General features: G+C 38.9%; 1 protein-coding gene across 1 annotated transcript in view; it reads right to left on the bottom strand.

Annotated features, from left to right (window-relative positions):
• KLHL14 (kelch like family member 14) overlaps positions 1-27,619 on the bottom strand; it is a 100,790-nt gene that overhangs the window by 51,946 nt on the left and 21,225 nt on the right. The window contains exon 3 of the mRNA XM_032151716.2: positions 17,962-18,083. Within this exon, the coding sequence (XP_032007607.1) occupies positions 17,962-18,083 (122 nt within the window). The remainder of the gene's footprint in view (positions 1-17,961; positions 18,084-27,619) is intronic.

Here is a 27,619-nt window from a genome sequence, read left to right as displayed (position 1 = left end):
AGACAGCCCTCAATACATGTCCTTACTCTTATCCTTAAAATCATAGCAACCAGATAAAAGCAGTGCAGTGCTGGGTTTCAGAGGCAGGCTCTGAAGCCAGTTGCTTGGGCTCCAGAACAAAGTGGCTTGGACACATCCTTGACCTTGGTTTTCTGACCAACACAATGGGGATAGTAATGCTATTGACCTCACATTGTTACTCTGAGTATTTAATGGGATAATTTATGTTAGGCACAGAGCACAATGTCTTGTATGTAGAAGTTCTTCGTCTATGTTAGCCTCAAGCCATTAGAGGTGCAGAGAGAGCACTTCAGTGCAGAGTGTCATACAGTGGTTAGGCATCCAGATTTCAAAGTAAAAATTTCATACCTTGGAATATTAACTTACGTATTTACTAACTGTTTAAGTTTGGACAAATTATTAATCTTTCTAAGTTTTCATTTTGTCCATCCTCATCAAGCTAGTTACATCTGCCTTATGAACACAAAATAAAACCATGTTTGTAATGTGTTTGACACAATGCTGGACACATAAGTGCTCAATTAAAATGTTCATTACCATGTTTAGCATGGTGTTGCTAAAATAAAAATTCCCCTCTCTTCTTTTTTTTTTTTTTTAGAGACAGGATCTTACCCTGTTGCGCAGGCTGGAGTGCACTGGCACAATCAGAGATCAGAGCTCACTGCAGCCTCAACTTCCTGGGCTCAAGGAATCTTCCTGATGCAGCCTCCCAAGTAGCTGGGATGGGACTGCAGGCATACACCGACACACTTGACTACTTATTTTTTAATTTTTGGTAGAGACAGGGTCTTGCTTTGTTGCCCAGGCTGGTCTCAAACTCCTGGGCTCAAGCAATCTTCCCACCTTCGCTTCCCAGAGTGCTGGAATTATAGGTGTAAGCCACCACACCTGGCCTTCCTTGCGTTTTTACTCCTTACTTCTTTTGCATATGGAGTAATCAAATAGGCTCATTTTATGTAACAGATATTTGCAGTTCAAAGAGAGTTTTAAGCAGAAAAATCTCACTACACACATTTAAGAGCTGGACATATCTTTGAAAGGCTGTTGTTGTCTCATTACAACCAGCAGATGCTCCACTGGAGGAACCCGTGGCTAATGAGCCAACGTCTGGCCCCCTTTGGTGCTTGCCCATGGCCCTGGCACAGCATGAGAGTTAATTCCCTGATTCAGTATTGTCCAGTGTCTGCGGAATGTGTCCTGTGAGCTAGGCATGGGGGAGCTGTCAGTCATGGAGGTGGACATAATATCTGCCCTCATGTTGCTGACAGAGAAAGTGTTTCTTTTATATTCAGAATAGCGTCTGCCTCTCAAGTTAAAGATGAAGGTCACAAAATATCCCCTGAGAGTCAGTACAGCTTGTGACTTAAGGTGTGATTTCTGGAGTTAGACTATTTGAGTTTAATTCTTGGCTTTGCTTCTTATTTTACCTCTTTATGCCTTCGTTTCCTCCTCTATGAATGGAAGTTCTGGTAGAACTTGCATCATACGGTTGATGTGAAGATTAAATGAATTAATACATGTAAGTGGCTCAGTCAGTCTAATAAATAAGAGTTACTACTATCAGTATTGTCTCATTACCAAGTGGTGTGATTTGTGAGTGAAGTAGTCATGACCTTATAGTGCAAGGGTTAGCAAATATGGCCGGTTGGCCAAATCCAGCCCTCTGCCTATTTTTATAAATAAAGTCATACTGGAACACAGCCATACTTATTTACTTAGGTATAGTTTATGGCTGCTTTTGTGCTATAATGGGAGAGCTGAGTAGTTGTGACAGAGACCTTCCGGCCACAAAGCCCAAAATATTTACTACTTAGCCCTTCACAGAAAAAATTTGCTGACTGACCCCTGGATAGACAACTACTATTAACATATTTTTCTCGGCCAGGTGCGGTGGCTCACGCCTGTAATCCCAGCACTTTGGGAGGCCGAGGCGGGCGGATCACTTAAGGCCAGGAGTTCAAGCCCAGCCTAGCCAACATGTTGAAACCCCGTCTCTACTAAAAATACAAAAATTAGCCAGGCGTGGTGGTGAGCACCTGTAATCCCAGCTACTTGGGAGACTGAGGTAGGAGAATCACTTGAACCCGGGAGGTGGAGGTTGCAGTGAGCCAAGATCATGCCACTGCACTCCAGCCTGGGTGACAGAGCAAGACTTTGTCTCAAAATAAATAAATAAAAATTAAAATAAAATAAAAACATATTTTCTCAAAAGAAAAAATTGGCATAGCAATTATTTATTCTGGGAAATATTTTTATATTCATGCTTCTGCATTCTTTCAAGGGACATATTACACACTGCAGATAAGTGCAACCGAGAAGACCTCAGATGGGGCTGCCGTGTGCTCTCTTCACCCTCATCAGTTCTGCTTAAAGAAGCATCATGCATGAGGATGATGCTACTAACCCACTTTCAGCAGAATAAATGTCCTGTTATTTTCCAGTAGTGTTCCTGGATTTGCATTGTTCCATCCTCTCTTTCAGTGGACTTCCGTTATCCACAGTCACATATGCTTATAAGGGGCAAGCTGGTTGGGGTGCAGCCTTTGGAGAAAGAATTTCCCTATATGGGAAGGCAGCTGAGCTATTAAGGGGAGTGAACTCTCAACCGTAGCTTTATGCAGCCCGTGATAGAATCAGGTGTTGGCTACCATATTTGTGAATGACTAAATTTTATTTGATAAAAGGAACAAAAGCTGCTTCTTAAAAAGTTATGTATTTTATACTTCTGTTCTTTTTTAAACAAAGTATGGGAAACTTAACAATTTTTCAATGGTCAAGAAAGGTTACTCTGCCTAGCAAAAGTACTCAGTAGTGCCTGCCTCCTGGTTTTACATTGTATCCATATCTATTCAGGCTTTTCAGTTTAGGGCTGAAATCAGATGGAGTAAGACATAGAAGATGAAGCCCGATGCTGAGATTAGCAAACGAACTGGGCATTAAAGATACATATAAATTATGAGAACCATCATGGATTATCTTTGGAATTACATCTAGAAACTTATTTACATGTATTTGTGACAAAAACCATATAGCATATTGAATCTTTGCAAATTTAATGATAGATTGACACCAAACAACAATTACGCATCCCCTTATCTGCACATATGTCCTTTCATTATTGTTGAGGTAAGGGAAATGACTTGGGTTTTGACAAGAATAAGGACAAAAAAAGGATACTTCATCATTTTTAAAATGAAAGCTCTAAAGTAGAAGGAGTAATTTAATCCCATGAAATGTTTATGTACACACAAGAGCAGCTACTGATATTTGATAAAGTTAATGATTATGGTAATGAAAAACTTCAAACAAATTTATGAATGAACACAAAACAAAGATCTGAGATTTACCAATATGTTGTAGACAGAGGAGTACCCCCAGGTCAATAGTACTCAGAGGACCAAGAGCACAAATACAGTTTTTCTCTCTTTAGAAAGTTACATCTTGGCACACAGACCTTACCACTGTGATTTTTGCAAGTGAGGAAGTATACACAGAAAGCAGTGGTAGAAGCTGCAACTCCCCTGGAAGTGATCGCCTCATTCTAAAATAATTTTCACCTAGAAAATAATCCAATATTATATTCTTTCTTCCATCTTCAATTAATAACAAAGAGGATAGTAGAAGGTTCAACAAATATACATGTATATTTAGGATACTGGTATATTCTATTTGTGCAGAGTATGTTCAATTTTATTCTGCATAAAATGCTGAAGAAGCCTGTCTCGTCTTGCTTCACCTTTGACTCTTTTTACAACATGCACTCTGTTGTTAACTACAGTAATGAGAAATAGCAAAGACTGAAGGCTCTGAAGCTTTATTTGGGTACACATTTTGGCTCTGCCATTTACCATCTGTGTGACCTTGAGCAAATTACTTAATGTCTCTGTGCCTCCATTTCTGCATCTTAAGTAGAAAAATAATAGTGCCTACCATGATAGAGGGCTGATGTCTGATTAAATTAACAAATGCAAGTGAAGTGCTTAGAATTTTGTTACATCTTTTTCTTATGTGTGTCATTCTCTAGGTGTAATGAGTTGAATTGTGTCTCCATGAAAAGTTATGTCAAGTCCTTACTCCCAGTACCTGTGAACATGATATTATTTGGAAAGAGTCTTTGCAGATAAAATCATTAAGATGAGGTCATACTGGATTAGGGTAGGCCCTAACACCAATGCTTTTGTCTTGTTGTAATGGTAAGGATGTATTTTTGCCTGGTCAAAAAAAGGATGCATTTTTGCCCATCATCCTTACCATTACAAGACAAAAGCATTAAAGTCTTTATAAGAGAAAGGAGAGGAAGATTTAGATACAGAGCAGTGACACGGGGAAGAAGCCCATGTGAAGACAGAGACAGAGATTGAAGTGATGAAGCTGTCATCAAGAAACACCAAGGAGGGCTGGAAGCCACCAGAAGTTAGGAAGGAGGAAGGAAGTCTTCTCCCCTAGAGTCTTTGGAGGGAGCACGGCCCTGCTGACACCTTCATTTCAGCTAGTTTGCAGAACTCTGAGAGAATGAATTTCTATTGTTTTTTGTTTGTTTGTTTGTTTGTTTGTTTGTTTGTTTGTTTTGAGATGGAGTCTCGCTTTGTCACCCAGGCTGGAGTGTAGTGGCGCGATCTCGGCTCACTGCAAGCTCCGCCTCCCGGGTTCACGCCATTCTTCTGCCTCAGCCTCCGGAGTAGCTGGGACTACAGGCGGCCGCCACCGCGCCGGGCTAATTTTTTGTATTTTTAGTAGAGACGGGGTTTCACCGTGGTCTCGATCTCCTGACCTCGTGATCCACCCGCCTCGGCCTCCCAAAGTGCTGGGATTACAGGCGTGAGCCACCACGCCCGGCGAATTTCCATTGTTTTAAGCCACCCAATATGTGGTCCTTTGTTATGGCAGCCCTGGGAAATGAATCCTACAGGTAACCTAGATTAAAAAGTTGGGGGTTGTGGAAGGAGAGAATGAGAAGCCAAAAGATGAAATCTCAGTACCTAGAACGAGGCTCACACATGGTTCATTGGGTGTTCTTTGACGTTCCTTATTTCATGGGGGTCACCTATTTGTTTCCTTGTCCGTAGGGAGACAGGCAGGGTGAGGATGGCAGGCAGTGCCTCTGTGGGAATGTGAACTCTCTACTACCTAGAGCTGTGCTGTTCATACAGAAGCCACTTGCCACAGGGGGTTACTTAAATTTAAATTCATTACGAAAAATACAATTAGAAATTGAGTTTCTCAGTTATACTAGCCGTATTTAACACATACAATAGTCACATGGGGCTAGTGACTTCCATGTTAGACTGCAAAGATACAGGACATTTCCATCACTGTGTGAAGTGCTATTGGCCTGCGCTAGATGATATTTACATTGTAATAGGGTTTGTTTAGGAGACAAGGAAAGTAAGCAGACAGGTTGGGTAGAAAATAGAAATATGTCATTGTCATAATATCATTGGTTTTAGGATCCACCCTAATCCAATATGATTCGTCTTGACTTGATTTTGTCTGCAAAAAAAACTTTTTCTAAATAAGGTCACATTCACCGGTACTGGGAGTAAGGACTTATATCTTTTCATGGGGACACAATTCAACTCACTACACCTAGAAAATGCCAACAAATAGAACTAGAAATAGAAAAATCTGTATTACAAGGAGCTATGCTCTTGTAATACAGACAAGCAACTCCATAATTCATTAAGGAGAAAGGAAGAGAGAATATGGTAGAATTGATACTTCAAGAGCTGCACACGAGGCAGGTCTCACTTGTTGAATGGTCTGTTGTTTTCATCTTAAAATCATGTACATCACTGCTTTTTTGTAGTTTGAACAAAAGGTATTTACTATATTCACTTCTTTTAGACTAAAAATCAGTATAGCCAGAAACTGGCTTATATCAAATGACAGAGATCAGCAAGGAGAAGTACAGCCTGCCTCACCTTGATCTGCTGGAGATAGAACTCATAGAGAAATGGTTAACGTTTTGATCCCTTAACTCTGTGAAGGAGGTAAATGCTGCAAAGCAACAAATGAGATCAAGAAATCCGTGAGCTACAATCTCTCTCCTCCTCTTCAGATCTAATCATACAGATGAATAAATTGCTATGAAAATACCAAAAATAAAACTAAAAACAATGACTGAATCATTAAAACAAAAATCTCATGTACTCTGTGTTCAGGTAGCAAGAAATTTAATTCTAGTCAGACCAGTCTCCTGTGATTTTTTCCCCTTTCATTGGAGATATTTTTAATGCTCAGAGGCATTATAATAGAAAAGCATGTATTTTTGTCTGGTTTATACCCATCATCCTTACCATTACAACAAGACAAAAGCATTAAAGTAAAATTAATCATGTCAAAAGATTTTAGCAAAAACAAGTGAGACCATGCATAAAGCATCGCTTTGTCTAGTGTGAAGTCACGCTCCGATTAAAAACATATAATGAAAGTGAAAGTGATACATCATTGCCTTAGCAGTAGGGTTTTCTGAAAGTGCTTTGCGGTTCTCAACATAAAAATATGGGAACATTTTGGTCTTTGAAACTCACAAAGATTATTGTTCTAGCTAAATAACTAGAATTCAATCTCAATTTTTTAAAAAATAAATTAAGACTTAATGACCAAACAAGGCAGGTCGGTAGGATTAATAATTAGAACATGCTGTGAGGAGCGGTCGTCTGCCTTGACAACCACACATAGAGGTATGAAAGTGTCTGCTCTGCACTCCCCTTTCACAAAACCATCCTTAATCCCAGCTAAGTGTGGCCAGGTCCTTAAGGTATCAGCGCAGCTCTTTGCTCCATTGGAAACACTTAATGAATAGAAAGGTTTGATTGTAGAGTAATCATACACTCCCCAGCAATGGAGTCAATTTTTATATGATTCACAAAACCAAAAATTCTTAGTGGCTGGCTATTCCTAAAATGTAGGTTTAGTTGATGATGTCACCATAGAGTCATCTTACGGATTTGAAAAGAAACAGTTTACTTATTTGTACTTTGCCTTCATTACGTCTTTATTTTGATGGGGATATGTACACATAATAATTGCTGGCCAAAATTATCTTTCTATTTGTTTTGTTGTTGTCATGTTGAAAGTCATTTCAGGCTATTGTCCTTAGCAAACTAATGCAGGAGCAGAAAACCAAATACTGCATGTTCTCTCTTATAAGTGGGAGCTAAATGATAAAAACTTAAGAACACAAGGAAGGAAACAACAGACACTGGGGTCTACTTGAGCGGGAGGGTGGCAGGAGGGAGAGGAGCAGAAAAGATAGCTATTGGGTACTGAGCTTAATACCTGAGTGATGTAATAATATGTACCGTGACATGTGTTTATGTATGTAACAAACCTTCACATGTATCCCCAAACCTAAAACAAAAGATGAAAAAAAAGAAAGTCGTTTCAGCTGTTTTTTTAATGAGGTCTCTCTAAATGTTGAAAACCATCCTGTTCTATGAGATCTATGTGTACATATCTATATAAATAATTTATATATAAAAATATTTGCATAACTATATTTTAGATGTACAATAGTTTACATACAATAAATACTAGAAACAATGACAATTGTATAAACTCAGACATATTAAAACTATCTGAGGGAAATCAGACTTTTAAAAATTCACTCCAAATGCATCATAATAATATTTACAGTGTTTTTCTAAACTTCCTTTTAATAGAAATGATTTTGGCTGGGCGTGGTGGCTTACATCTGTAATCCCAGCACATTGGGAGGCCGAGGCGGGTGGATCACCTGAGGTCAGGAGTTCAAGACCAGCTTGGCCAACATGGCAAAACCCCGTCTCCACTAAAAATACAAAAATTAGCTGGGCATGGTGGCACATGCCTGTAGTCCCAGCTACTGGGGAGGTTGAGGCAGGAGAACTGCTTGAACGCGGGAGGTGGAGGTTGCAGTGAGCTGAGATTGTGCCACTGCATTCCTGCCTGAGAGACAGAACAAGACTCCATTTCAAAAAAATAAAAAGAAAAAAGAAATGGTTTTATATCCTGGTAATGAATATCATTCCTGACAATAAAGTCCTATGTAGGAAGTGGTAGAAAGATACATAGAACAATTGTATTCTGACAAATAACTTCCCCTCACAGGAGAAGTGAGAATATGTTGCATGTGACAAGAAGAGTGAAACAAGTATTTGGGAACATAAGGGTGCACTGTTGTAAATATTAGGGGCTAGTAAATATTTTGATTATCCACCTTCTGAGATCTTGGGATGATTGCACTTTTCCAGCCACTTTGAAATTAGATGTGGCTGAGCAATTTGTTTTTGCTAATACACCATGTTATTCAGGGCAGAAATTTCAAGAGTCAGTGTGACATTTCCTCTTCTCTGCCATGAAAATGGTGATATGTCAAATAGTGGAGTCTATCAACCTGAGGACTAGAATGAGAAGATGTGGAACAGGCTCCCAGTTAACCTGCCATAGACAAGTGACATGAAAAGAAATAACTATTTACTTACATAAACCACTAAGATTTGGGGATTGTTGTCACCACCTAACATGAGTGGTGCTGGTACCAAGAAGGTCCAGTGGCTGATAAGGAAACTGAGAAGGAAGAGTGGAAAGATAGAAATGGATATCATGGTGAGAAAAATCACTGGGTACAACTGTTATTTGCTCTTACTTGGAAGGCTAATCAGTTATTTGATGAACTTCCACCTCCAAGGGAAGAGGTTGAAAACAGAATGCTGATTGTATGTGTTGGTTGCTGTTGGCTGGACTTCACAAGATTTACAAAAAAGAGATGATCTCAGAAAAAGCTGGCCCGTTTATGAGCAGTATTGAAAGGAAACAGAGTCCAGAAATCTAGGGTGTGTAGCCTTCAAAGACGGATGTTTTTCAATTTCATCTGGTAAGGTAAGTTAAAACTCAGCTTAGTGGAGAGAAAAAATTAAAGGTGTGACTTTCATAGTACTTTCACTGAGCTGGGATGTCTTAGAAGAAAGTTCCAATTAAGGCTGAGACAACCACCAGTAAATTCTAAAAATTCAGAGAAGAGTAAAAAGGAAACTTTCTCACTGAAGTCTTATAGATACAGAAATATAAAGAGTATTAGATGGTGATGGTGTGTGTGTGAGAGAGACAGAGAGAGAGAAAGAGAGAGAAAGACAAGAGAGAGAGAGAGAAGAGCACAAGAAAACAAAGGAAAAGGCAATCTGAGAAGTTTATCAGAAAAGAAATGTAGCATGGTCACCAGCCTTGGAGTAGCTGGAAACATAAGAAAACAGCTAAGTTTTCTTGAGAGTTAATTGCTGAAAGAACTGCCAGCCTTGAGTAAAAGAAGCTGTTGACAATTTGATACCTAAAACCACTATGGTCCTCTAAGTGTTTATAGACACGGAATGTACTTAGAAAACTCTCCCACTCCCAGGAAGAGCATATTCATCAGGGTCACTTCAGACTTGGCCAATGAAGATAACAGGAAAAGAAGGATCTCCCAAAAGGAGAAGCAGGGGGCATGGGAGAACAAAAAAAAAAAAAATGAACAGAATTGGGCAGGACCCTAATCAAGGAGCACAACCCACCTCTTGGATAGGTGCCCTTCAAAATGTCTATTTGGTAGAATTGCTAAATTGCTACGGTCTTTCCAAATGAACGTGTTTACTGGGGTGATCCTGTCCCTGTTCCATCACGGTGCATTATGTGTGAGGGACCAGATAATTTGTCTCTTTAGTTTATTCATTCTGGGTCAAGAGGAGTCTCAAATCAGCTTGATGTTGGGATGACTATTCTTCTCACCCAGAGATCCTCCACAGTGAGCTTGATGATTTTGGGTGATCTCCCCTTGGAGGAGAGGTGAGAGCGCTTTGAGCACAGCAGAAGAGTACACTGAATATTTGATGTCTAGTAGTATAATTATGATAGTCACATTGCATTGTTTGAAAATTCTCTGGTTTTCCTCCCTCTGAACCCTGGTGAGCTTGCACTTTCCTGCTTCCCTGAAATGGAGTGTGGTCCTGTGACTGAGAAGAAATGATATATGTCACTTTTAATCACCAGTGAAAGACACTGCAGCTCTTTCTTCTCCCTGCAGCATCCATGATGGAAATGCATGTCAAGATGGAGCCCCCACATGCCTGGATCCCTGAATGACTCTGAGGAGCAGATGCCCTCTATCAGCCTGTGTTGGACATGTAGAATAAGCAAGAAATCATTTTCTCTTGTCAGTTTAAGCTCCTGAGACTTTTGGAGTTATTACCGCAGCATAATCTAGCTCATCCTGACTGATACACATAAACTTCATGCTAAACATAGAGATTTCATTCTGAATAAAAGTGTGTCTTCTTTCTCAAACTTTAGATGAACAGAGGATAAGATTCAATATTTTGGTTTTCTTTATTTTGTTAAAAAATAATGCAAAGTGGCCGGGCGCAGTGGCTCACGCTTGTAATCCCAGCACTTTGGGAGGCTGAGGTGGGCGGATCACGAAGTCAGGAGATCGAGACCACGGTGAAACCCCATCTCTACTGAAAATACAAAAAATTAGCCTGGCGTGGTGGTGGGCGCCTGTAGTCCCAGCTACTTGGAGAGGCTGAGGCAGGAGAATAGCGTGAACCCAGGAGGCGGAGCTTGCAGTGAGCCGAGATTGCGCCACTGCTCTCCAGCCTGGGTGACACAGCGAGACTCCGTCTCAAAAAAAAAAAAAAAAAAAAATTGCAAAGTTAGCAAAAATAGAATAAAAATGTATTGAGGAACAACTCTATTCCAGATCCTGAGCCTGGACATTTATGTGTATTATCTTATCTAATTCTCACAATAACCCTGTGAGGTGAGTATAATTATCCTTAATTTGCAGATAAGATTAAAAGATCAGAGAGTAAGCAGTTTCCCAAAGTCACACGGTCAACACATATCTTGTGTGTATTTCAATTCAGGTCTATCAGTCTCTAAAGATGTTACTCTGTGTGTGTGTGTGTGTGTGTGTGTGTGCGCATGCACACGCACACATGCTGTTTCATCTTTGATGCTATGTTGCTTCCAAGACACTGTTAAAACATCAAAAAGTTGCATTGAATTGTGGCCTGTCCATAATCTTAAATGCAAATTTTGTCACACATGATAATTTGCATTTTAGTCCATAAACCAAGATTATATTATTGACCTCTAAGAGTAGGTTATTATTTCAATTAGCCTATTCTAGCTCTATTCTATGAACATGGTACTACCTCAAGTACATTGGATCCACTTAGATTTTCATGGGTAAAATGGGTCAGCACAGATTAAATTCCATTCATCTGCTTGGACTTTTTGACTAACGGCACTTTTTGGCGAGATGAATTGGTGTGGGATTTGGAGCAGCACAATTTGATGGAAATACAGATACCAGTGTTCTATTCATTACCCTGCCATTAAATCACTGTGTGATCCTAGGTATATAGCACCTCCTCTCTTTGCATAACTTAAAGTAAAAGCCAAAATGAAAAAATTGTGAGCCTGCCATTGAAGTTCCCGTATGGCCTGGTCTCTGCCAGTGTCTTTAGCCGCATCTCCTATCTGTTTCCCCCTCACTCTTGGAGTTCAGCCATACACCTTCTTTTTGCAGCATCTTTGCCTTTACTGTTAACTAACCTGGAGCAATCTTATCTCACATCTTCACCTGGGCACTGCCTAACTCCTTCTTATCCTTCAGTTGTCAGTGCAAATGCCATTTCTTTAGTAATATTCCCCATGACTCCTTGATTAGATCAGGACTCTCCACTGCCAAATCTTATATATTTTATACCCTTCTCTCAGAGCACTATCACATTTTCTTATTATATATTGCCACCTGGGATTATTTATTAATACTGGTTTCCCTCTCTAAACTGTTAACATGGTGATAACTGTTTTGGATCAGCGTGGTATCCTCTGTGCTTAGCACAATCTCTGTTACATAGAAGATACCAATTATATTTGTTAAATGAATGACATGAGTGTGTAAAATGAGAGGGTTGGGCATGGAGATCATTTAATCTTTCAGTACTTATATTCAATGGTTTGCCAGACTTAGTCTGTAATTTGCTGAGGAATGACACACAGCAAGTTCAAACAGCCCGCATGACTCATACCTCCTTCATTTCAGATTCAGTAGCACATACCACAGCTTGTGTCTAAAGAAGGTATCAGAATTATTTGTACACATGCTGTTCTCTGGAGAAAAAACAATTGCTATATTCAAGAGAGGTATAAGCCAGAAATAAATGAGAGATGGCCAAAGAAGGTCAACCAGTTTTTCTAGGTACCCAGCTTCCTTGAAATACAGTATTTGGAGTGACCACCACACATATTTTCTTAAAAATCTATGAAAAATCCACTAATGCACTGGTGCATGAATACACAGTAGCAAATAATTCAAGATATATAGCAATGTGCAGCCATGTATCTCAAATTAGAATTGAGCTCATTGAAGGTAAAATTAGATGCTAACATATTTAAAAAGTCCAAACACAATTGTCTCTCCTTCTTTGTCCAAAGCCATGGAAATGATTGCTCCAAACAAAAAATTCCAAGCTAAGAGAGACCAACTGCTATGATATTGTATATAATATTTAGATCACTGTTTTTTCAGTAACACTGAAAACAAAAATTAGAGGGGTATCCCTACTTGCAATTCTTAATTCTTGAACCTGTCTTGATAATTCCTTGAAATAGTCTCCATGTGATATGGTTCTTGGTTAATTCTGCAGCCCCACTGCTTACTTGTCCAACTTCAGATTTTCCTATAGATACACAAATTTATTTCAGTTGCCAAAAGACACTATACTCCCTCTTGTCTTTTGGCATTCTCAATACTGGGTGGTCTTACTAAAATACTTCCCCATCTACCTTTTGCCTAGGTGATTCCTATCCGTTTTTTTCAGAGTTACAGATGGTCACTTCTAGGAAAGCTTTCCTAACCTCTCATGTTTACTTTAGGGGCTCATTTTTGTGTTCTCATAGCACCCTAGAATTTCTCTATATGTCTCTTAGCACCCTGTATTATAATTACTTCCTTAGGTTATTGAGAGGAGAGATTATCTTATGCACGTTCTATTCTACCATCCAACACAGAGTGGGTATTCAATAATTGCTTATTACATAAAGGAATGAGGTCTATAAATAAGTCTAAATTCTTCCTAGGCATTTTCAGAGTCATTCAAAAGTAACTCACTGTTTTCTGAAGTTCTCCTGCAATGAGAAACGCACTATCTATGAACCCTACCTACCTGTTTAGAAATAACATTAAATTAAATGGTTTGTGGGTTTTAGTTCTTGGTAATAAAGATAATGGAATAAAGGAAACCCACAGGTACAAAGCCCTTAATTTAACTTACATTTTATTTTCTTCAAAACAAATAATGATAAATGATTATTAGGTTTTGACTAATTTTATTTTCCTCCCAGTGTTCATATCCTTAGGGAACAGAAATGAACTGAAATCAAGAAACAGAAGGGCCAAGGAAAGAAGTCCATTTGAATGCAGGTTTATTAATTATTCCCTGAATAATCAACAGCTAAACCATTCTGCATTGCTTGGCTATTGAATATGATCAAACCTATATTTATCATTTGGAACTGAAGTTCAATGTCTTATACAAGCTTTGTTTGCTCATGACTATTCCGTCACCATTTATAGAAAGTATATTTTTTCAAAAGCGTGAAGAATCCACTAGCTTTCTGATCTTTGTGACTCCTCTTAAAGAAATAAACAACAACCAGACACAGGACCCCTCCTATCTGGATGGGATCAAGTTAAATGTCATCCGTGGGCCAGAGGAGACAACCTAAGAAACCACCACCCTACAGTTCCCTTATTTTCCATGACTGAACACTAGAAAATTCCCAAATCCTTCCACTACAAAGAGAGAAGAGTCGTAAATCAACAGAACGGAAGAGAAACAAAAGGCATTTCCTCTACCTTTAACAAAGGGAACTTAGAGTTATCAAGAGAAGGAACACGCCTTTCTACTTAGCTCCATAATTTTCATTCGAATGTTATTAAAAATAAGTCATCATTGGTACATGGAAGGATAAATCTATATTTTAAAGTCCCTCTTTTCTGTTGTTGGTCATAAAAGGCAACAAAGAAGCATCTAATAAATAGAATCTCTTATTTGAAACATTGGAAAAAGGATGCCAGCTCCTGGAAAATACCTTGCCCATCAGTAAAGAAATTGGTAAACAGGGAATAAAAATGGAATGGAGAGCTCTCCAATGCTGCCCTATGGGGAGAAGTAAAAGGGGTCTCCACATGTGGACTTCATAAAAACTTTGATATATGAGAAGTCTGTTATCAAAAGTACACGGTAGCCCCAGAAATTTTTCTGTTTAATCTTTGCACAGAGGATTTAGGGCCTGCAAAGTGCAAGAGGCATGATTTTCGCATTGGCCGTTTTAGTATTCATGTCTCCTGTACTGCTTTCTAATAAGTTAAGATGAAACGGGAGACTGCTTGCAGGAGTGAGAGATTCAAGAAAAGCAGTGCTGAGAAATAAAGATGAACAAAAGTGCATCTTGACTTCCCTTTTATTATTATCAGGTGAGAGAACAACAATGCCAAACTTATAATGTTATTACTTAACACTTCACATTTACAAAAAGACATTGCAGTCATTTTTACATGTTATTTCTCAATATTTTTCTGATAGAGGCTTTTCTTATAATCAGTTTTTATAATGATATATGAAATGATTTTTCCAAAAAGGAAGATAAACACGCAGTCTGTGCCAACATGTTACCAAAACAATCTGTTTGGTGAGAATAATTGTTTCCTTTACTGTTTGGGTAAGCCGAACAACTGGTTGGCCAACTATTTGAATGTTGTTTTCTTTGTGTTATATAGACCCACTTTTTCACTCCTACTCCCCTCCACTCCATTCAACTCACTATTACTTAAGTGTACCCCTTACATCGTATTTCCGAAATATAAATAACATAACAGGATAAGATCTAAAGGAAACTAGCCTTCCTCTTAATTCTTTCTGTGATATAAGGTGTGTAAATGGAGCGGCTCCCATGGGTATCTGTGCACCTGCCTCTAGGCTGTGGCCTCTTTCTAAGAGGAGCATGTCTGTAAGGCACATTGAGAAATGTTTGCTCAACGTAAGTGGGCAAAGTATGCTGAGATTCAGAAACTCCAGCTACCTCATGTTTTAGGTATCTGCTAGTTAATTTGTTAGTTTGCATGGAGAAAGTCATTTAATAAATAAGTAGACCCCAAACCAGGGGACTGTCTCCTACCTTTAACTGTCATCCTCACCTCCCAGACAAATTAGTTTGGTATTTCTTCTGGGGCAAAAGAATGGCAGTGGAAAGTTCTCCAATCCCTTAGGCTTTATTAGATTTGGGAAGAATCTGGGATTCTGATGAGAAAGATTTCTTCATTTATTATTAGATGGCCCAAAGCATAGCAATCTGTCAGTTGCCTCTTTCTGTTTTGCAGAATAAGATATCTTAACAAAAAAAACCCAGCAGAAATTATCTAGGTAAACTTTCTACATTTCTTCAACAAATGTAAAAAATATGCCTTTACTTGGGGCCATATAGTCGTAGTCTAGCAGGTAATAAACTATATATTTTTAAGTACAAGTCCCAGTGAAATGAACATTGTTAAGTAAACATTTATTTCAAAGCCATAAGTATGTCTGAGATAGAAAAAGCGTTCAAGATCTTTAAATATGTTCCCATTATAAGAATTTAAACACACACACACACACACACACACAGACACACACTATTTCCTTCCATTTCAAATCTAATAAATAGAGTCAATAGATACCCTTTTCTCTTTACTTCTTAATCTATAGATTATTAAATCTAACATATGAAAACTATGGAGAATATGCTTCCTACTCCAGGGCAGTGGGTTTAAGTGGTATGTCTGTTGCAGTGTTACTTGTCTGCATGGAGAGCTTGCATTGATTGACTGATGCCTCTAGGTATAAAGGTACAGTCCTTATGCTAATGTTGATAGTGATGTTACAGTAATAGCAATAGTACCTGCAATTTTTTGAGTGCATTCTATGTGCTAGATGATTTATAAACACAATTTTTATTTTAAAAATACTACAGTGACTTTCACAAAATTAAGAAACCATGACTCCAAATATTTATATGATTTTCTCAAGGTCCTGGATCTGGGTTTGCAACCAAGTCTGTCTGATTCAAAGTTCATGTTTTCTTCCTACATCCCTCCAAGCAGAGAGTTAATTCAGGCAATGTGAAAACTTGAAGTAAGGTGACCATATGTTCCAGTCTATACCTGTTGTCCTGGCATAATTAATAGATTCCCCTTTCATGCTCGAAAATGCCCCAGTGTGGACAATGTTTAACAATCAACCTATCTTTGAGCAAGGTTTAAAACCCACATAAGACTTTTCTAAGGTATTGTTCACAATGCTTTAATTAATCTTTCTGTCTTTACTGAAGGGTGTCAAACAAGAAACAAATTGGACCTAGCTTGGTGTATTTGGGAAAACAAATGGATTTATGAATGAATATCATTTACTGGTTGGGTGTATTATCACTCTGTCATCTTTCTTTAAGAATCTTTTGTCCTTCCTCTTTTCTCTCTCCTCCTCCTAGTCTCCATGTTTCTTTCTATGCAGGCTTTCACTATTGGTCAAGTATTAAAAAATAAATTCCTTGGTTTTGCTTTAGCTTTTGTTTCTGACGAACCTTTAAAATTCAGCTTGGCCACTCACTCAGATGTTTAAACCACTATTAATGGTATTTTTGTCAAAAGAGAAATAAAAATCATTTTAAGACATCACTAACATATTTTTCTTTCTTCCTTCTCCTTAATCTCGCTGCTACTATTCCACTACTTCTTTACTACAACCGTAGCGCATTGGTGTCCAGGGAGCTTTCTTGTTGCAGTTCCTGGACAATGCTACTGCAGGTTTCGCTGGGGGACTCCAGCTCCAAAATGTATTATTTCAAGCACCACCACACATGTCTCTGCTCCTCTTCTGCTTTTATGGGTAAACTGTTGTCCAGTTTCTATTATTTTAAAGGGCTTTCAGGAAGAGGAAAGGAAACGATTTTTGAAAAATAAACATGATAAAATATATAACTGTTAAGACACATGCAATAAGAAAATCTAACATTCACTTTTGTTGGTTTTAAATGTATGGCTTTGATTTATGGATTAAAATTGCTCATTTATTATTTTATCTATACAGCTCTGGGCAATTTTGACAGTTAAAATTTAGTTTTATTGACCAGTGCAGCCACTGTGCCCACGAGGGGACTGGTGCACACAGCCTGCTGCACTCAAGAAACGATGATTTTTGATTCCATGAGTGAGTCCGATTGGGAATCATAACCGATATAACAATAAGTTCCAAATCTCAGTGCCCAAGGCAAGAGGTCTGCTGTAAAACACAATTGCCCTTTAAGAAGGGGAGGAGAAGAATCCTGGGTAGAAGTTTGCAAGCACAATTTCATGTAGCTGGACTAGGCCACAAATATATGTTCATTCAAACTATGCAGCAGTATAAGGGGATATTTCTTTAAAGAGCCAGTTCCACAGACTAAATATTAATGAGCAAAAATGCCTAAAAAGCAAAATAAATGTTAGTTACAGAGACAATGAACTAAACAACCATTTTGATGTGAGAAAATTTACTAGTGAGTGCCATAAACCAATTTTTGCTTTCCAATGAACAACAACAAAACGAACAGAAGAATTTTGTGGGGAAGATCTTTGCTCCTCCCCTGCACCCTCCATTGCAGCACATACAGAAATGTAAACCAGTACAGTGATTTTAGGCTAGGCCTACTCCACTACCAAATTGGCCACCTCTGCAATGTTAATTTAGTCTTTTACTCTAAATCCCCTGTGATACATAAACAAACCTCCAAAGGGGAACAAATCAATAAAATGTCTAATTTGATTAACCATGTTTTCAAATTCATCAAGACAGCTCTAACCTGAAATAAATAGGTGAGTGAATAAATAAATAATGCACTCACTTGTGAGTATTTTCCACGTCTTCTTTTCATCGTCGTAATACTGAACCAAATTGCTGGGGAGCCGGTCCGGTCCAGGAGGCAGCCCTCCAACCAATAACAGCATTTTCTTGTTAGAGCGAATTCTTCACCCAAAACAAAAGAGGAGATGAATAACCACATTATTGTAGAGTCTTTTTACTGGCAACGAAATCATAACCATCAAAGAATGTTCCTTTCTTGCAGATATCTATTTCATTTTTTCCTGTTTCTTCTCCCATTCATGTCTCAACAATTTTTTTGAACCAAGCAGAAAAATGATCAGAAGAGCTGCACATCCCCATACTCATAGAATAATAAGCTCCCTTTATGCAATTTGTTAGAGGTTCGTTCTAGAACGACCTTTTTCTTATATTATCCCTTTAAATCATCACTCTTTACAGCCGAGTACACATGAAATGCTCTGGAGTTGTACTAAGGTTAAGCATTAAAGTTGCATGTCAAAAATCGTATTAGTCAAAATCATTATTATAAGCCATTCTCCACTCAAAGAACCTTGAAAAAATTAAGGTTATGCAGGGAGTTTGTGAGCCAACTCTTTAATCACCCAGGGAACTTCAAATACCAGTTTGGTACAATTAGTAGCACAGGGCTAACTGGGGTGGGTTAACCAGTTTGAACATGAATTTTTTGGTTTGTTTAATTTAGCTTAGACTTCTGCCTTCTTCCCCTTCCCCCACTCCCAGCTCCCCCTCCCCTCTGCTCTCCCCCTGTGCACCACTGGCGATATAGCAGCACCAATTGGTAAAAATGAGACTGTGATGTTGTTGTGAGCCTCCCCAGAGTGGAGCCCTGCCAATGCTTGCCACTGATCCAGCGGCATGAACCTGCTCAACTGTGCAAAGTCACTCTAATTCCCTCCCTCTGTTTTTCTACCTTCTCCCCCAGGGGGCAACCACTGAAAGGAGTGACTACCCACCCATCAAGAGCTGGCAATTCGCTGCTATTAACCGTGACTGTGATTCCCAGTCCGCCTGGCAGTTCCTGAGAAAGGCCTGCAATGTCTCATATGCAGTAAAAGCTGTAAGATGCACCCTGGCCAGCACACTCGACCTGATGGATGTACAATCCTCAGGAACAGTAATGGATTGAGCACACTTGCGATTGAAGCAGGGAGAGGAGGCCCAGACCCCTACAAAGGACCTGCTGATTTAACAGTCGCTTTACATGTAATTGAACTTTTCATGTACCTGAAAGGCTCAAGGTGGTGGTGGAAGAAACGGAACAACGATGATTGAAGGAAAAAAGTCAATAAATACAAAAGGATTCCTCTTAGTGATGATAACAAGCCCACGGCGTGGCTCTGAATCTATGATTACATATTCAGCTCGTTCTGAATCAAGAATGCTTGGCGAAGTATGCCCTTGTGGAGAAGCATTGTTTGTTGGTTAAGAACCTAACATTCGGAGAGTTAACTTAATACAGTTAATGACATCTCCATGCGAAGGAAGGGAACAAGAGAATTCCTTTGATGAAACTCTGGTGCCATTGAATGCATTATTATGCCTCAGTGGGAAAAATACCTTCTGGAGAATTGCCCATAGTAGACACTCATCGATAGAGGGAGCTGTACTTACAGAGGAATGAGTAATGTGATGGCAGCTTGCAGTGTTAATTTTACCACTCTGTGGATATAGTTGAGCCAAAAGGAAAACAAACAAACCCAAACTCTGAATTTGAAGTACCTTCGAACTGTACCCATATGCCTTATAGACTAGTAGTTGGCAAATAGAATACAACAGCAAAGAGCCCCCATACTTGGAGGATTTCAGTGATTGGGGTGTTTTTGCAAGAGGGGTTAAGAAAAATCAGTGCAGTCAGTACCTCTCTTTCATTTGGAAAACATACATACATAATTCACATGCTATATAATCTCCTAAATGCATGGCCACAGAGCTGATATATGACCATTTTTTTCTTATTGTAGTTTTTAGCCCAAATAATCAACCACTCTGTGTGTGTAAGAGAAGTCAAGATGAAAACAAATACTCTTTTTAGGTTGCTGCAAATGACCATGTGTAGACAGACCTGTTCAACTGGAAGTCACGATTCTGTGACTGTCCTAACATCACTCGTCCACATGCCCCCAGACTGCAGTTGGGGGTCGATCAGTATCAACAGGATAGACACAGAGGAAAGAACTCATTGAAGTGGCATTTGTGACAAAACCAACATAATTAAATATGTTTTAGTATATAAATAAATTAACTGCTTAAAACATGTGTTTAATGGGGCCCGGCATGGTGGCTCATGCCTGTAATCCCAGCACTTTGGGAAGCCAAAGCAGACGGATCACTTGAGGTCAGGAGTTCGAGACCAGCCTGACCAACATGGTGAAACCCTGTCTCTACTAAAAATACAAAAAATTAGCCGGGTGTGGTGGCGGGCACCTGTAATCCCAGCTACATGGGAGGCTGAGACAAGAGAATCTCTTGAACCCAGGAGGCAGAGGTTGCAGTGGCCTGAGATTGTGTCATTGCACTCCAGCCTGGACAAAAAGAGCGAAACTCCATGTCAAAAACAACAACAAAAAATTAGCTAGGTGTGGTGGCACATGCTTGTAATCCCAGCTACTTGGGAGGCTGAGGCAGGAGAATCGCTTGAACTTGGGAGGCAGAGGTTGCAGTGAGCTGAGATCACGCCATTGCACTCCAGCCTGGGCAACAAGAATAAAACTCCATCTCAAAAAAAAAAAAAAATGTGTTTAGTGGATGGCAAAGGGAGATGAATGCATGGCTCACACATGTTTGTAAGGTCATTTCATTCATTGATAAGAGGAACTTCCCTAGATAAGTTACACTGGTGATTCTCCACCCTGATTTAGATGGACCATCTCTGCTGATAAGGGGAGGATCTAGTGTCTTTGTTCTCTCTGCCCAAATTGCCAGCCATTGCCATCTGTCCTCTAAGAGCTGAACTGACTACCAATACAAAAGCCAGTGAACAGTGGGCCAATGGTAACACCCTCCACCCCTGCCAACGGTGACATGATTCAAGGGCTAGCTAGCAAAGAGCAATGAAAGATTCACATAACTAAGGTAAATCTCTAAGCGACTCAGGCCTCTGCAGAGACTGTAATAAAGAATTATGTGGAGGAAAAGGAAATCCTACTTACCCTCAATGGCTGTGTGTTTTCTACAAAGGGACAGTGCTTTGAAGCCATTATGTATGGCTTTCTTAGTGAATCAAGATGCCTTCCAAATCTTTTGCATTGTTATATTTACATCATCATTCATTCAATTTGTCATGACATTTTACTTAGAGTATTTTTTCTCTAAATCTTATGTCATTCAATTTTCCAAGCCAGTATCAATATTATTTAATTCTAAATGAAACTTGAAGCTCTACTTTGTGAAGATGAACCAAATTGAAACCCAAAATAGAATAAAACATGTAAGAAGTTGGATCATACGGAGGAAAGAACACATCAAGTAACAAAACATATTTGAGTGGTTTTCTCACTATTTTCTCCATTGACTCTCAAAACAGCTCAGTGTGGTAGGTATAACTCTCCATTTCACAGAGAGGAGAGAAAGTTCCCATAGCTGTTATAAGAAGGGACACATTTGGACAGTACAGAAAACTATGAAGATTTCTGAATCCAAATAAAGAAACCTAATAGAGATTACATTTCTTATTGCTTAAGAATAATACAAATGAGAATAACCATCACATATTTTACTTTGATATAAATGCAATGTCAACTATTCAATTACTCCTAGAAAGCAATACACGTGAATAATTCCTGTGGAAAAGCTTCCATTCTTTTTACAATGTGCAATTATAATAGTGACAATGACAATAACGACAGTTAATAATGAATGCGTATTGAATACTGAACTTCTGATTATCATACTATTTATTTGATGTATGTGAACTTCAATTTGAAAACACCATAAAAAAAGGTACCTGTGAACTAGAAAAGTAAAATTAAGAGAAGCTGAACTAACTGTGCTGAAGGGGGTTTTAATTATTCTTTTTCAAATAATTCCAGCAGAGCTTTACAAGTTTAATTTTAGATTAGTCAAAATTTATAAATGTAGCCTCGTTGCAATCTCTAGAGCTTCTTCTCATGGCAACATAGTATACTTTTTAGAAGCTCTTTACATAGGGAACCAGTTTAGCCCAAATTAATACATTCTCTTCATACTTTTTATTATTTTCAAATACTCCTTTCACTCTTCATTTTGCCCATTTTACCCAACCCAGACCAAAGTACGTATTGAAAGACAAGGAATAAAAGAAATGTAAACAAAAAGCTGAGTATATCGTGGTTAATAATATTTGATCTGAGTTCCTTGATTCTTGCATAGAAAAATGTAAGGTTGCAAAGGCGATGGAATCTGAAGGTCTCCTTTGTTCCATCTCAGTAACTGCCCAACATTTACCATGTGTCACATTTGGGCGTGTGTGTGCGCCTGTATGCGTGAGTGCTGGCGTGCATACATACTTTCGTTTCCGGGATGAATGATTGAAGGATGACCTAAACCTCCTGGTGTAAACAAATTTTTCATCATACTGGTGTTCTAAGTACTGTAAAATCTCATTTATTTATATTTCAGTGATTTGGAACTCCAATAATTGGGAAACAGGCCAGATAAAGTTTTCCTTTCCATGATACATGAGAAAAGTTTTCATGAACTAGATTGCAAAAAAACTTTTAACCTATTTAGAAATCAGCTGATATGCTGGCACTTTATAATCACCAATGCACATTTAGGCAAAATTCATTTTACAGATAACAAATAATTCTCATTTATGAAAGAAGATATTCTGCAATGTTCTAAGAATCATTAATTCATAGAGTTGGAAGAAAACTTTGAGGTAATCTAGTCCAGTGATTCCCAGGCCCTAGCAAGTTACCAGGATCAACTGAAGGCATTAGAAATTTTGGATTCTTAGTATAGATTTTCAGTTCTCGACTCTCAGAGATTATGATTCAATAGGATGAGTCTTAAAAAATCAATGCTGGTTCACAGCCTTCCAGCTGATGCTAATACACAGCCAGACTTGAGGCCACTGACTTGGTCTAGTCCCCTACACAATGTAGAAATCCTTCTAATAGTTTTTTAAACAAGTAATTATTCTTATCTATTTGGAAATTTGAAATGAATCTTAGGTTTTCAGATACACTCTGTTGTTAAAAGTTGTTGTACAGTTGTGTTAGATATATTTTTTCCTCTTACGCTGAGCTGAAAAACCTACCTAGGTTTTCTAAAGCAGTAGTCCTCAACCTTTTTGATACCAGGGTCCGGTTTCATGGAATACAGTTTTTCCATGGACCAGGGGGATGGTTTCAGGATGATTCCAATGCAGTACATTTATTGTGCACTTTATTTCTATTATTATATTTCTATTATTACATTGTAATATATAATAAAACAATTATACAACTCACCATAATGTAGAATCAGTGGGAGCCCTGAGCTTGTTTTCCTGCAACTAAACAGTCCCATCTGCGGGTGATGGGAGACAGTGACACATCATCAGGTATTAGATTCTCATAAGGAGCACACAAGCTAGTTCCTTCACATGTGCAATTCACATAGGGTTTGCACTCAGATGAGAATCTGATACTGCCACTAATCTGACAGGAGGCAGAGCTCAGGTGGTTAATGCAAGTGATAGGGAGCAGCTGTAAATACAAACGAAGCTTCACTCACTCGCCCACCACTCACCTCCTGCTGTACGGCCCAGTTCCTAACAGGCCACGGACCAAAGAAAACTAAAATACTAGTTTTCTTTTAAGGCTTTCAAAAATCACAGTAGTGTTTTAGCAGCCACAGTGCAGTGTGTCCCTGTTCGGCTGATTATCAGTATCAATCTTTTTTTAAAAAAACAAGTGTTTTCAAGCCAAGTTTTTCCTATCCTGTATTTCTTCTAATTAAAATATTTTAAACAGCTGTGCATGACTATTTTTTAACATTTTTTGTCCTCTGCTGATTTAGACACTTTGCTTCAATTCGTTTACAGTTAGCAATTGTTAACTGAGTTCCTACTATGTTCCAGGTGGTGTTCTAAGGATTGGAGATAATAATGGAAACAAGAGGAGTAAATTCCCTGTTCACTGTGGTACTTAATTCCACTCTAGTGGGGACGTCAATGGAAGCCATCACGATCTTTGAGGCAGAATAGCCTAGTTGTTAAGGGTTTAGACCTCTTAGTTAAGGTGAGATGCCTGGTTTCAGCTGTTCTAAGCGAACGTAGGCTGGCTTTTTTGTCACTCTTATTTTTATTTATTTTATTTTTTTGAGATGGAGTCTTGCTCAGTTGCCCAGGCTTCTGGAGTGCAGTGGTGTGATCTCGGCTCACTGCAACCTCTGCCTCCCGGGTTCAAGCAATTTCCGGCTAATTTTTGTATTTTGTATTTTTTTATTTTTTATTTATTATTATTTTTTTTGAGATGGAGTATTGCTCTGTCACCCAGGCCGGAGTGCAGTGGCGCCATCTCTGCTCACTGCAAGCTCCCCCTCCCGGGTTCACGCCATTCTCCTGCCTCAGCCTCCCCAGTAGCTGGGACTACAGGCACCCGCCACCACACCTGGCTAATTTTTTGCATGTTTAGTAGAGACGGGGTTTCACCGTCTCCATCTCCTGGCCTGGTGATCCACCTGCCTTGGCCTCCCAAAGTGCTGGGATTACAGGTGTGAGCCACTGCACCAGGCTTTTTTTTTTTTTTTTTTTTTTTTTATTTTTAAGTATAGACAGGGTTTCACCATGTTGACCAGGCTGGTCTCTAACTCCTGACCTCAAGTGATCCCCCGACCTTGGCCTCCCAAAGTGCTAGGATTACAGGCGTGAGCCACTGGGCCTGGCCTCTTTGCCTCTCTTTAACCTTATTTATAAAATAGGGATAACCCTAACAAGACCTAAGGCACAGGCATCTTTAATTTTCAGAATTAAAAGACATAATATATGTAAAGCATTTAAAACAGTGCTAAACAAATGCTAATTATCATTACCACCATCATCATCAACAACTTCATAGTTATTCACATCATCATTATCCTCCTCATCCTCATTATCATCAATATTATCTGTTCCTTTATGTAATTTGCAGGTTTGACAAGCAGGTGGCCTATGCCCCATCCAAGTTTTATTACTTAAAGATAATAAAGAATTGTACTTCGGTTGTTTGGTATTTTAATTATGCTAACTCATTCTTCCTGAAATGATGGGATTTTTACTTTAATTCTCTACATAGGGTCTTTGGGAGTGTATGACCATTTTTTGAAACATGGAGATTTGATTGAAAACAACAACAACAACAACAACAACAAGCAGTTTTGAAGTAGCAAAGCGATCCAGAGTAGATAATCATTATCCCGTCTTTCAGAAGCCAGGTTAATTACAAGTTAAGAGTCATCAGACCTGGATTTAAATCCTCTACCTTTTCTTATGTTTATCTCCTTGGGCTGACTCTAAGCCTCAGTTGCTTCATCTGTAAAGTGGGAATAATGGTATCCTCTAACAAGAATGTTGTAAGGGTTAAATAAAGTCATTGAGGTGTAATAGCAAAATAAATGCCTTCTACTTGGAACCAAAGCCGCCTTGTAGAGCCAGTCCCTCCAGCAAATGAAAGCCCCTTTGTGCTGCTGACACCTTGAAAGATGAATGTCTCCGCATACTGAAGGGGGAAAATATTGATACTTTCAACATAATCCGGTAGGAAGGGGCTGTGGAAAATGCAAAGAAGTTTTGACTCTTTCCCATGTCCTCCCAATTTCAGTGGACTTTACTAAACTCATGATAGCTTAGTAGTGCATAAAAGCAGTAAATGGGCATTTTCACATCTGGTGGTACAGCAGCAATGTATAGGAGTGATTTGGGAGGTAGAAAAGGTCAGGAAAACACAAGCTCCAGGGACTCACAGACATGAGGATGGGGGTGTGAATCAGTTCAGGCTGCAATAACAAAAATACCATAGACTGCGTGGCTTGAACAACAGAAAATTATTTCTCATAGTTTTGGAGGCTGAAAAGTGCAAGATCAGAGTGCTGGTAGATTCTGTTCCTAGTGAGGGCCCACTTCCCGTTTCTGTTCTCATATGGTGAGGGGGGCAATGAGAGAGAGAGAAAGAGAGAGCGCGCACATGTGTGTGCTCTCCTCTCTCTTCTTATAAAGCCACTAATTCCATCATGAGGGTTCCACCATCATGACCTAATTACCTCCCAAAGGTCTCATATCCAAATACTATCTTACTGGTGATGAGGGTTTCAAGGTATGAATTTTTAAGGGGCAGAACCAAACATTTAGACCATAGTAAAATAGTTTTGGTTTTCCATAGGCCATAGGATTACAGGGGTTCATAGTAATTTCTTTACCAATCTGTTATGCCTCCAGCTGAAATCTGGGTTACATAGGAATAAAATATTTATATAGTTCAAAATTGATAAATGATAGCTATTATTATTATGTGTAATTATTAACTTTAGAAAGTACTCATGTGAAAATTCATCTTTGGAATTTTGGAGTTTTTATTGCTTAGAAGCCTTGCAGATACCATATGTTACACTGTATATAAATAGCCAGAACTTTGATTGCATAAGCAAGTTTAACAAAAATATAAAACCACTGGACTTCCTACAATGGTATTGACTCAGATCTCATTCATAAAATATAATCTACTTACTCTCTTCGCTGCCAGCTGCCTGTTAGGGTAGTCACCAAATCTTATGATATTCAACTCACCAAATTTCATGGTATCCTTGACTCTTCCATTTTCTTGCTATATTCTATAGTTTCTAGAGCTGTAATATTTCTTAAATCTTTCTCTTCATTCCAGCCGAGCTGCCATCAGCTGGATTCAGCTGGGTTGGTTCTCCCTTGTGCTGTTGTAAAGTGGTAACCCTGCTTTCTGACCCCCATCCCCATCTGCACTACATATTTTGTCAAATTGAATTTTAGCAAAGCCAAACATTAATAATCAATTACATCAGTCCTCTTCTTAAAAACCATTGAATTCACAATTACCTATCTTATTATAACCTCTCTTTCCTTTCTCTCTTTTTTTCTCCTATTAGTAAATGTCTTCCTGGAATTTCATTTGGGGGATAAAAGAGTTTGTGAGTCCAGATCTGGAAAAATGTGAAAGGGGAATTTCAGATGGAAACTGCTCAGATCGTGGGGAGGAAGTAAACAGAGGTAGATCCCTCTATTCCAAGTAATTGGCTTGGCCAGAAGGAGGCTTTGAAAGGCAGCTAGGCTTCCCTAAACTTCCAGCCAGAATGGTACCCAAAACTCCCCCAAGGAGAGCTGCTACCCTTCTCTTAAAATTTTCCAGCGAAGTAAACTCCTTTGAGAGTTTGTTCCAGCTGATTTGCTGTTGTATTTAGGTTTCTTTATCATAGCTGTTCCTGGTAATTACACAGTAGCTTTCATCGGAAGAGCCTTTAAATAGACCTGATAATGCCTCTGGGAGGTAGGTAAACACAAAGTATCACTATCCCCATTTAACAGATGAAAGACTAGAGGAAAAGGGGCTTAGGTAGCTTTTCCAGTGTTGCAGGATGGGTTTTATTTTCCTCCATTTCACACAGGAAACATCTCCAGGGTTTTCTCACACAACTCTTCTGTGGCTCTCAGGTGTGGCTGAAAATGCCTTACTTCCCAGAGTCTGACT

The sequence above is a fragment of the Hylobates moloch genome, unplaced genomic scaffold (genome assembly GCF_009828535.3).
Source record: "Hylobates moloch isolate HMO894 unplaced genomic scaffold, HMol_V3 SCAFFOLD_5, whole genome shotgun sequence".
Taxonomy (NCBI): domain Eukaryota; kingdom Metazoa; phylum Chordata; class Mammalia; order Primates; family Hylobatidae; genus Hylobates; species Hylobates moloch.
The sequence above is the reverse complement of the archived record's forward strand: the minus strand, read 5'-3'. Positions and strand labels throughout refer to the sequence as shown.